At 42.8% G+C, this 12,374-nt stretch overlaps 1 protein-coding gene across 2 annotated transcripts in view; it reads right to left on the minus strand.

The window, feature by feature from the left end:
- Edaradd (EDAR associated via death domain) overlaps positions 1–12,374 on the minus strand; it is a 43,777-nt gene that overhangs the window by 14,641 nt on the left and 16,762 nt on the right. For both annotated transcript variants that reach the window (NM_001432311.1, XM_087591352.1), the window contains 1 exon segment: positions 10,737–10,795. In NM_001432311.1, the coding sequence (NP_001419240.1) occupies positions 10,737–10,795 (59 nt within the window).

The raw sequence follows: 12,374 nt of genomic DNA on the forward strand, positions 1-12,374 counted from the left end.
GCCTGCTGACTATCCTGAATTTATCAGGTCCTGATGTAGGTCCCCTCTCTGCCCCCTTATTTCATAATGTACAGGCTAATCCAGTGGACTCCTCTCATCCCTGGGGGCGGGGGTCTCTGCATTGGCCTTAAGCCCTCATCTTCTTTACTCCTGTACCTAGAAAGATGGTGTCATCGTCTCCAACACCTTCCCTTGCTTCTTGGGATTTTGTGCACGCCTCTATTACAGCTCCATTTACTCATTTTCATGTCTCTAGTGCCAAGCACAAAGGCTGTGTTCAAAACAGGTTTAGCTCAGAGTTGAGGATGTAACTCAGTTGGTAGAGGGCTTGCCTCAGCCCAGGGTTTGATTCCCTACATGCTGCATAAAATGGACGTTAGTAACACATATCTGTAATCCTAGACCTCAGGAAGTGAAAGAGGGAGGTCAGACTTCTTACCTACACAGTGAGTTCTAGGCAAGACAGAGTCTGTCTCAAAATAAAATCAAAAAAAGGTAGTTAACTAAGAGAGGGGAGAGTGGATGTCCTGGTCCTGATTTTAAAGGAAATGCTTTCAGTTTGTCTCCACTTAATACAATGTTGGCTGTACATATGAACATTTCAGGAGTCCTGTGTTAAAAGCCCAGAGAAAACAAAGACAACATGAAGGTGGTCAGGGATTCAAGTGAGGCTGGGCACAGTGATCTCTTTACTGGGGATAAAAATCTACAGAACAAAAAAAAAACAAAACTGAAAGAAACACCACAGTCATTGCTCAGGTAAAAACAAAATCTGCAGGTCTGTGTACACTTAGCTCTTTCTCCTCCTGGGCAGGTTTTCTATGCAGTAACATAGGCCTGCCACAGCTGGAGTTGAAGCGTAGGTCAAAACCCTTAGCTTGTGCTGGAACCGGGAGGCCAGGATGCTGAGTGTAATTCCAAACCCACACTACAGATGCGGAGACAAAAGATCACGGGTTTCCCCTTTGTGTATGGAGTAGAGTTGGTTACTGTTCAGAAATATCACAAAACAGTTCAGAGACGATTACAATCGGTGCATGCAAACACAGGCAGACCACAGGACATGGATATTAAAAGAGGGGTGGCAGTGTCTCTTTAGATCTATTTCATTCACACGCCCCACGCTTGTAATACCAGTGATGCTGGTAACAGAGCCTTGTCAGCCATGTAGTGAAATGTATAATATTACACACTCGTTACTCTGTGGTTCTCCTGAGCTGTGTGTGAGGCAAGAAAGGCCACTTTACTCACATGTTAGTATGTAAAAAGTTTGCATTTGGATGACTATCCAATGTACTTTAAATATTTTATTTATAACTTAAAATATTTCTTATATTAAAAAATATTTTATTGTCTTTAAAGATATTTTTGGATTTATTTTAATCTTCATTTACATGTACATATATGTGTGTGTGCATTTGAGTGCAGTGCTCTTGGAAACCAGAAGCATCACATCCCTCAGACATTGAGTTTTAGGCAGTTGTGAGATACTCAAAGTGTGCACTGGAAGTTGAACGTGGGTCCACTGCAAGAGTAATAGACATTTTAACCATTGAGTCATCTTTCCAGCTCTATTTTGTGTGTGTGTGTGTGTGTGTGTGTGTGTGTGTGTGTGTGTGTGTCCACATATGAGTATGTGCAGGTACCCCAAGAAGCCAGAAGTGGGTATTGGATCCCTGGAGCTGGAGTTACAGGTAGTTATGACCTTCCTAACATGAGTGCTAGGAACCAAAACTCTGGTCCCTGCAAGAGAAGCAAGTGCTCTTAACACTGAGCCATCTCTCCTATGGTCCTAGAAAAAGAACTATGGTTTGCAGACCTGAAAGTTGGCATCCTTACTTCCTAAACAAACTCATACCCTTGACTTTCTTTTAAAGCCAGTTGTTGGTCAGTCAGCCTGTCTATCTGTTTGCCTGCCAGTTCTGTCTGTCTGTCTACCTGCCTGCCTACCTATCTGAGATAGGTTCTTATGAAGCTTAGGCTGGACTTGAACTCCTGATTTTCTGGCTAAGTACAGGGTTACGGCATTATCCCCATGCCTGTCTTTCACTCCTCTTTTTAATAGTTTAACACAGTGCAAATGTGCAATTACTTACTCAGCCAGTCCCAACCAGGAAACCCGAAGACATCTGTAACTCCTCAGTTCCCAGTGTACCCTGTGTGTCTTATACTCTGCCTTCTCTGGTGTCCTGCTCTTAAAGCAAGCTTGTTCACTCAATAAGCAATAGTGTACAGCTGGATAATTTTCTATAAAATTACATGTTTCTACTCTCCGTGGTATCAGTATATGAGCATAGTTTTACTAGACACCTAGACCAACTGAAACTCAACCCAAATGTGTTGTGACGGTCAACAGAGCTCTAAAGTGACAAGAAGAGAAGTTTTGTCATTGATCAATTAGAAAAATATGCAACTTCATTATTAATTAAGGAAAACTTTTAGATTATCATAGGAAAACACTAAGTTCGAGTTGACTCATCCATGCCTTTCCACGAGTATGCATGTATGTATATGTACATGTATGTATGTGTATACATAGGTGTATATGCACATATGTACATGTGTATATATACCATATACATGTGTGTAGATGTACATGTGCAATACATATATGTATATATACACACATGTATATGTGCACATGTATAAAATACACACACACACACATATAAAATGTGGTTGTTTGAATAAATGGCCCCCACAGGTCCATAGGGAGTGGCACTGTTAGGAGGTGTGGCCTTGTTGGAGTGGGTGAGGCTTGTTGGAGGAGGTGTGCCACTAGGGGGTTGTCTTTGAGGATTTAGAAGTCAGGCCCACTGCCTCACTGTTTTCCTGCTGCCTATGGCTCCAGATATAGAACTCTCAGCTCCTTCTCCAGCCCCATGTGTACCTGCACGCTGCCATGCTTCCTACCATGATGATAATGGACTAAACCTCTGAACTATAAGCCAGCCCTAATTAAATGTTTTTCTTTATAAAGGTTGAAGTAGTCATGGCATCTCTTCATAGCAATAGAAACCCTGAGGTGTGTGTGTGTGTGTGTGTGTGTGTGTGTGTGTGTGTGTGTGTGTGTGTGTAAAGAGTTGAACCTGGGGCCTCATACATGCTAGGTAAGTGCTCTACCATTAAGAAATATCCCGAGTCCTATTTCTGTCATTTTTTAAAATTTTTGAGGGAGGGTCTCACCAAGTTGCTTAGGCTAGCTTTGAGCTCATTCTGTAGCCCAGGCCAACCTCTAACCTTTGATCCTCCTGTACTAGCCTCCCAAGTAGCTAGGATTACAGGCCCTAACAAGGCCTGGCTTAACCACAAATATTTAATCATGACTTGGTCCAAAAAAATAGTAATAAGTCAAAGCTGTTGGCCTTAATAAGCCATATCAAGTCAGAATACTACAGTTTTATTTTAGATGTTTATTTCTGGGAAGCTTCATTATAGAAAAGAATGCTATGAAACAGTAAGTGGCATTGATTGGGGACTGTGGGTTTATTGTGGCACCAATGGAAACCAGGGTTGGCATTCCATTATTCTCAGACATCAAAAATAGGGACAGTGAGCCTCAACTGACCAGGCAGGTCCTGCAAACTTATCAGAAAGCCTGACCAGGACATTTACCTGGATCAGTATCAGGCCCTGGAGGGCTGTTGGGCTGGGAATGACAAGAACATCTTTCTACAGCTACAATGAAGTCCAGAAGGACAAACAAGGGAGGTACAGGGAGTGCGAAAAGGCAACAGAGCCCACAAAGAGAGGCAACACTGGGGAAGAATGAAAAACTGTCCCAGTAAGGCCATGACCCAGAACCAGACCAACCTGTGGGCAGTGCACAGGCCATTGCAAGGTCAGGATCTGGGATATACAACTGTAGTCTAGAAAGAGTAAGCTGATGTTCTCTAAGACGTTAGACACCAGCGGGAGATAGAGTCAGATGGCCACTGGATTAGGACAGACTTTTCTTTGCTTATCAAAAGATAGAAAGAGAAATTCTAGTATACACTTTTTGTTGTTTTGGGTTTTTAAACATAAATTATTTTATTGCTTTTTCTATCTATGTGTGTCCATGAATGTATGCTACATGTGCATGCTCACAGAAACCAGAAGAGATCATAAGGTCCCCTATAATTTGGAATTATAGATGGTTATAAGGCACAGTTTGGGTGCTGAGAATCAAATCAGGACCTCTGTCAGAGCAGACAGTGCTCCTAACCACCAAGCCATCTCTCTAGCCTCTGGTTTTTATTTCTTTTCTTTTCTTGTATTTTAAAGACATGTAGCTTAGGCTAGCCTTGAACTAGCTATGTAGCTGAAGATGACCTTGGACTAATTCTTCCTTTACCTCCCAAGTGCTAAGATTTCAGGTGTGAACCATTACACCAGGCTTGAATATTTTTATATATTTAATAATAATTTTTTAAAGTTTAAAAAATTCTATCTTTCTGTCTGCCTGCCTGCCTAACTGTCTGTGTCCATGTGTGTCCATGTGTATACAAATGTAATAATATGAGAGTGAATGTCAGAGGACAGTGTCTGGATTTTCTCCTACCATGTAGGTCCTGGGGATTGAACTCAAGTCATCAGAGTTGCCAGCCAGTTCTTTACCTGCCATCCAGATTAAGTGTTTTTAATACTCAAGCATCTGTTCAAAGGTAGCATCTTTAATCTGACATGAGATGCTTGCCAACTATGAACAACAAAGGTAGAGAGATGGCACGGCTACGTAGTGCTGAGCAGGTGATTTCCAACCCCCTGAAATTCTTTGTTTCTTCCAAGATGCCCAGGCAACTGTGTCTCAAGAGAGCTTTTTGGCCCAGCTTAAGGAAAAGCTGGATTATTTGGACTGAGAGGCAACAGAACATACCTCTTATTAGAATTAGAAATACCATGAATATAGTCTAAGATCTGCAGTCTTACCTGGTAGTGCTGGTTCCTTGTTCTATAAACTCCACACTAGGGATAAAGTAAGCAATTACCAAATAAACCGGAGCTGTCTGATCTTTCCCTAAGAGAAAAAAAGCTCAAGGACCCACCAATCTATGAAACAGATCTTGTTGGAGCTTGAAAGGATTGTTGCATGTCCAGAATTGCAGGCAGGGGCCTGCCAGGCTGACTAATGGCAGATAGCATCTGCAGCCTGACTAGTCCCTGCCATGCCCTGTTATTACCATGCACTTAATGGCTTCAAATCTGCATATCTTCTAGTGAACCCATGGCTTTGCCAAGGCAATGAGCCTGCTGGCTAGAGTTCTATCTAGTGCCTCACAACTCAGTGCAAAGAAAGGAACAACCCCTCTATAAGGGTTTGAGTCTGAAATGTTGCCTCCCAACACACTTGTTTAAACACTTGGTTCCTAGATGTGTGAACCAAGTTTGAGGGGCTGTGGAACCTCTAGGATGCAAGGCCTTGCTTGGAGGACTTAGGTTACTTGGGCAGGCCGGCCTTTGTGTGCTGTCACCCACCTCGGCTGCTAGCTCTTTGCTTCCTGATCTATCATGATGTGAAGAGTTGCCACCGTACACTCTCACCACCAGGAAGTCCACCAAGTCTTCACAGACTGTATCTCTGAAACTGTGGGCCAAAATAAGTTCTTTCTTTCTTATGATGTTTCTGTTAGGTTTTTGGTCACGATATGAAAAGAAAGTAATATGCCCTATTTTTACCAGGTGAGTTCCAGTAGCACCTGTTGGTATCAGGAATTGCCTTTACATCCAACAGCGGCACCATTTGGTCACTGTTGCCATGGCAATGGCCACACATTCCCAGAAAACCTTTTGGCTCAATTCACAACTCAATTCACCTGGGAGTAGTTAGGTCATATTCCAAATAAAAGGCAGATAGCTTCTGCCCCCTCCTCCTCTTCTCTCTTCTCTTCTTTCTCTTGCCCCTTCCCCTTGTCTCATTCTCCCATTAAATCTCTCTACATGGAACTGTGTTGGTGTTGGTGTTAGTGTTGATGTTGGTGTTAGTGTTGATGTTGGTGTTAGTGTTGATGTTGGTGTTAGTGTTGGTGTTGGTGTTAGTGTTGATGTTGGTGTTGGTGTTGGTTTGGTGTGCTTTATTCAGACAGGCACAGGCCAATATTTAACAGCGACAGCACCTACACAGGATGTTCTTTCAGCCCTATGCCCTTCAGAGAAGGGGGAAGAGGCCTATAGTCTCTCTAGGTTTATGTGGACTGGTACACCAACTGAGAAATGTCAGGCAGCTGTGGACAGTGAGGGAATGGCAAAGCTAAGTAGGATGGGCCATCTCTAAAAAGCTTGGGTCAACCGCAGGCCATTACTAATGCTTTAGGTCAAATTTATAACAAGTAATGCTACCTTGCACATATATGTGAGTCTAAAATAATGTATAATTGAAGCAAAATTAGATTCTCATTTACTAGAAATTATTTGCTATAAGATATCAATAGAATAATTTCTATCCTATTGATAGAATATCAATATAATGGGATAGCCATTTTTCTATTCTATTTTACTGTATTTTTGTCATTAGTAGAAAAGCTGGTAAAGATTTAATAAACCCATATGACCTTCAACTCAGGTAGAGTTTGTAAAACATACTAGACTATGAGCCAGAACTGTAAGAAGTCAGACCACACACAGGAATGTAGAGGAGGTGTCTAAAGAGGCTGCTTCAGCATGGTACCTACCATTTGCAAAAAATCAGAAACAGTAATGATTGACACAGGCTGTCAAGGTGACCTGTAGAGTCAACTGAATCCAACTCAAAGCCCTGGTAAGCTATTTTTAAATACTGACAAGTTGATAGGAAACTGTATTTCCTCCCATTCAATATAGTCAATTGGAGGAAAGCAGTGGGGTGTGATTACCTAACTTTAAAACACACAATCAAACTACAGTCATCAAGACTGTATGGTATTTCTAGGAGTCAAGACTGAGATCAGACTTCAACATCGTAGTCTTATAAGACCAGGAATGGAAACTGCAAGACTCTGAGTATTGGTCAGATAAAGAGGATTTGAATACTATCTCTGGACATGGGTAGAGACTTGATGTTCTAAACAGTCAAGAGGATTATAGAATATATCCCCCAACCTGGCAAAGGAGACAGGGTCTCATGTAGGTGAGGGTAGTTGAGAATGAACCTGAGCCTCCAGGTCCTCCTGCCTCCATTTCCCGGGGGCAGAGATTATAGGTGATGCCACCATGCTGGTTCTCATGTGGTTCTGGGAAGGGGCCCAGGGATTTCTGCATGGCCAGCAGGTGCTCTACCAGTGGTTATTGTCTTTCTGGAGGCTTTCAGAAAAAGAACAAAGAGGTACCACTGTCCTCTCCCTTATGGAGGAGAGGAGGGTAATAGAACACAGGTGATATGAAAATAGAAAAAAAAAAGATGGGGGGAGCCACGGGGGAGAAGGAAGGAGGATTAACAAAAACAAATTATATTTCAAAATGCCTTCCTGATTCTACCATTTTGTAAGATTCATTAATTAAAAAAAATAAACAAAATAGTGATTCAAATTGGCCTGCCAAACACCTATATAGGTAAGGGTCCTCCAGGAAAGCTGCGTGTTGCAGAGGCTTTAAATTAAGAGCATAAAGTTTACGTCAACATGTGGCGACCTGTCCTGTGGTCGCTTGTAAGAGCATTTTCCTATTTAGTGGTTCCTGAGGCCACTGTTCTCTTACACCCTTAAGTACTTCCCACTTCGTTGTATAATAAACACTACCTGTTTTCTATACTATGCTCTGTGGGTCTCAGATGAATTGTTCCAATGGAAACCATGAAGCATGGGGAGCTGCAAAGAGGGTCAAAATAGATCTCAGTGACAGCCCAGACAAGGTACCCAGGAAGAGAGTGGAGTCACAGAAATACACGTATGTAAACCTGGTCAGCTGATGTTCAAAGAAGTGAAACGTAGACCTTATATGTTCCACAAACCCAAAACAGATTACAGGCCATGAGGTAAAACATGCAGCTGTGAAATGCTTAGAAAATCTGCACAATCGAAGTGTGCCAACAGCTTTTTCTATGCAACTCTTAAGGGCGCAACCCACAGAAGAAAGACCTAACAGACAGACTGGGTTAATTAAACATACTGTCTGCTCCATGTCTGTAAAGGACCCTCTTAGAAAGAAGAGGGGGTGGGAGATGACCCACACACCTACAGAGAATATTTGCAAAAGATACTTTGAATAATGAACTATCTAAAATATGCAGAAAACCATTAAAATCTACCAATAAGGTCACAAAGATCCAATATAAAAAACAATCAAACTAGGGATTGAGAAATGAATCAATGGCTCAGAGCTGTAACTCCAGTTCCAGGGAATCCTAAGCTATTTTCTGGCTTCTGTGGGGACCAGAAATGCTTGTGCTATGCTCACACCCCTGTAGGCAAAACTCACATAAAATAAATGTATCAGTATGTCTTTAAAATACAAACAAAACCCCTAAACTATACATGTAAATAAAATATACAGACAGAAAATTCACATATTAAAAGACTCTACCCTGGAGCTGGAGAGATGGCTCAAAGGTTAAGAGCACTGACTCCTCTTTCAAAGGTCCTGAGTTCAATTCCCAGCAACCACATGGTGGCTCACAACCATCTATAACATGATCTGATGCCCTCTTCTGGTGTGCAAGAGTACATGCAGGCAGAACTCTATACATAATAAATAAATCTTAAAAAAAAAAATTCCACCCACATCACCTGTCCTCACAGAGTCGCAAACGCAAAGAGCGCAAAATGCTGAAAAGAGTGAGGGGCAACTGGACTGCATTGGCTTCTAGTGAGAACTCAGAACAAAGCTGTCACACTTGAAGCCACACTGTGGCTTCTTACAAAACTGAACTTTCTCACCCTGTTATGGCAGGCACCCTCCTGGACACTTACTCACACCCAAACCTTCACACGGGTGCTTAGAGCCAATTTCTTCTAAGCGCCAGAACTTTGAGGCAATCACTGTGGGACGCAAGCCCCTCACTCTGATATGACAATTTAGACTAAAGACAGTGAAGTAGTTTTTATTTTACAAGTTCTGTAGAAACTGATGTCAGCCTAGAGAAAAGGCAAAAGTGGTTAGCACCTCTGACGTAGGGCAGAACAATAGTTTTTAAAGACCCTAACCTCCAAAAAGCCCTGTCTTCTTTGTCCCATAGTCTGGCACTCCAAGAGCTACGGTCTCTGTGCTAATTTAGCACAGCATCCCCCTGCCCCACCTCCAATTTCCCATCCTAATGGTTCTGGATGCAAAGCTTTATCTAATATATATCCCAAGGGTTGAAATTCCTTCCTTTTTTGATTATGGCTCAGCCATTTACCAGGATCCCTGTAACTTTTCAACCCAAGATAAACTGCCATCATCTAGACAAGGTGGCAACAATGGGCAGCTAGAGGAAACAAGGGTCTAGTGCCTCCTACAGATCTATGATTCTTTGACAAGCTCTAATACAATCCATACTTAAAGTGGAGAAACTATTTTACTTCTTACAACCATGATATCCTTTAGTAGGTAAATGGATAACTAGTGGTATATCCAGATACTGGAATATTATACAGCAAAAAAAAAGCAATGAAATATGAACCATCAAGAGACAAAGACATTTAAATGCATATTACTAAGAGCAAGAAGTCCTCTGGTGTAATCTCAACTCTAACATTCTGGGGAAAACAAGCTATAGAAAGGATTAAAAGGTCAGGGATTTCCAGGGGAGAGCAGCTGAGCACAAAGGACTTTTGGCCCAGTGCAACTACCCTGTGTGAGTTTGTCAATGGTAGGCACATGGCATTAGTGATTAGGTCAAGGCCACAGAATGTGCACGACCCAGAATGAACTTAATGAGCACACTGGTCTGCAGCTGATGACGTGTCAATGTGGGTACATGGGCAGTAAAAACTGTCACCGTGGTAGAGGATGTTGGCAGTGTGGGAGGCTATGTATGTGGGCAAGGCGTTAGGTGGGAAGTCTATGTACTTCAACCCCATTCTCCTGTGAGCCTAAAACTGTTCTTGTAAATAAATGATTCAATTCTAGAAAAAGAGTTGATCATGTGTTATTTCCCTAAATGGAAAAAAAAAAGGCAGAGTTAACTACTCCCCCAATTAGACCCTCTGTTCTCAGAGTGTAGGAGGTCTTGAAGTCTTCAATATTCGTTAACACTTCCTTTTCCCACTGCCAAGAGAAGCTACTTTCCTATTTAACAGTCCAACCTCTAACATACTTCAACCCACCTTAACTTAACCTTTAGTCCTTTGCCTGACGGGGCCTTTTCTCACTCTTCCTTAAAATGTGGTGGTGTTTTTAAAAGCGTTGCCAAACAATACTTGCTAGGGCTCAGCTTGATGTGTGAAGGCATAGGCATGAACCAGGCTGTCTTAAATGTGTGCATCCTGATATACACAGTGCTGTAACGGCAAGTCAGGAGTCTCACTGTAATCAAGTTTGCTAGTGAGCATGGAGAACATGAGCATATGTGAACCTGATAGGACCAGGCACTCCCCATCTTGGTTTTTGAGTCTCGGCCTCTGGCTGAACCTGGGGCCTACCAGTCCATATGCTTCTGTCTCCCAGATCTGGGATTGTGGGTACACACCTCTGTGCTTGGCTTTTTACTTGAGTTCTGGGGTCTGAGCTCAGACCTTCATGCTTTAGCGGCAAGCATTTTAATGACCATGTCATCTCCCCAGCCCATTTTAATGCTCTCTCGGGCCATTCTTATAAAAGTCCTAGGTATTTACAGTTTAACAAGAAGATAAAATGATTCTTACCTGGTGCTGATCATCAGAATTTGGTGGGCAGTTGGAAGTGACTGCATCACACTCCTTAGCTGGGATGGGGGGGGTGGGGGAGAGAGAACAACGTACAGATAAAGAACATACACATTCCACTCTTAGACCTAAAATGAAAACTCAGTAGTGTTGGTAAAATTGGGATGGATTTGAACAAAGACAAGTTCAGATCCCAACTCTTCGCCATCCCGCTACGTAATGTTAATCTTGACGGGAGTGAGCATGATTCTGTTGGTTTTGAAGAGAGAGGATTCCAGTCACTACCAGCACAAAGAATTGTTCAAACAAGGCAATAGCCTTTTCAGGGAGCTGGAGACACCCCACCCTGGAGATTCCACAGAACTTGTCTCTCACAGCCCATACTCCAAGTGTCCCATGTTTCTAAGTGCAACCTGGTGCAGCTCTATACATTACAAGGTGCCCTTGTGCCCCATGCTACAGACATATGGGACTGCTTACTATACCCCATTTTATCTGTCTAGCCAGGTATCATATGTTTGGCCAGCCCCATCAACTTAGGGTAGTAATCTACCTTGATCAACAGTGGACAGAGAAGGCAAGCAAAACTGCTTCCTAATCAATAGATTAGACCAGGCCATGACCAAGGACATTTACCAAGAATAAATTATCCTCTTGGCTAACTGGTGACGGCTGCCTGGGGTGGACTTGAACTTAGCTTTTGTGGGGCAATGAGGCTATCTCTTGTCCCAGGATGAAAACTATTGTTGAGTGGCTAGAGTCCGCAGCTTGGCAGGTTAGTCTCTGAATACCACTTGTTATAGGAATCAGAACATAGTACCCTGGCTGATTGCTGCTTGGATTCTACAGACCAATAGGATCCTCTGGTTTGTCCAGTGTTTGTTGGCCACATGAGCCATCTGTACATGGGTCTGTTCTAGGTGTGACCTGTGAGTTTCCAGCACCATCACAGATGAGGTGCAGCTCTTATGAATCTTACAGAAGGGAAGGCACTCTCAAGCCAGGGACAACCCCATTTGGCACCTTGGTCAATGTGATTCAGTGAAGGGTAATGATCTGTCTGTCCCTTCATGGCTGTTTCTCTCACCACAGTCTATCTTTCCCTTGACCTCTAAGGGCATTGAAGTGGGCAGACAAGGCAGGCTGAGGACCTTGCATTGATCCAAAAAGCAAAGAGGCAGATCATTGGGTACCAATGCTCTCCCAGCCAGTGCACCTGCCCTTGGCTCAGCATTGCTGCTTCCTATACCCAAAGAGCAAACCTTACCCTCGGGGAGTTGGATGGCCCCACCTACAAACAAAAGTACTCCACTGGATGAAGGCCAGACCTGAGAAGATCATGACTAGTCCCTGGAGGAAGGATCATCAGGGGTTTGTTTAATTTGAGCATTCCTCACAGCAGCTATGTGTGGGTGATGCTGAGGGTGCAAAATGAACATTCCAGAGGCTGGGAGGAAGTGGCTCAGCAGCAAAGTTTTTGCCTAACATGCACAAGGGTCTCCAGCATCACGATAAAAAAAATTAAATGAAGTGTGTATGCCGGGAGCTTTAGCAAAGTTCAAATTCCTTGGGGTAGGGATGTAATCTCAGCATTAAAGTACTTCTCTAGCATTGCATGTATGCTCAGATTTGTTTAAA

Source organism: Rattus norvegicus, chromosome 17 (assembly GCF_021556685.1).
Source record: "Rattus norvegicus strain SHRSP/BbbUtx chromosome 17, alternate assembly SHRSP_T2T, whole genome shotgun sequence".
In the NCBI taxonomy this organism is placed as follows: Eukaryota; Metazoa; Chordata; class Mammalia; order Rodentia; family Muridae; genus Rattus; species Rattus norvegicus.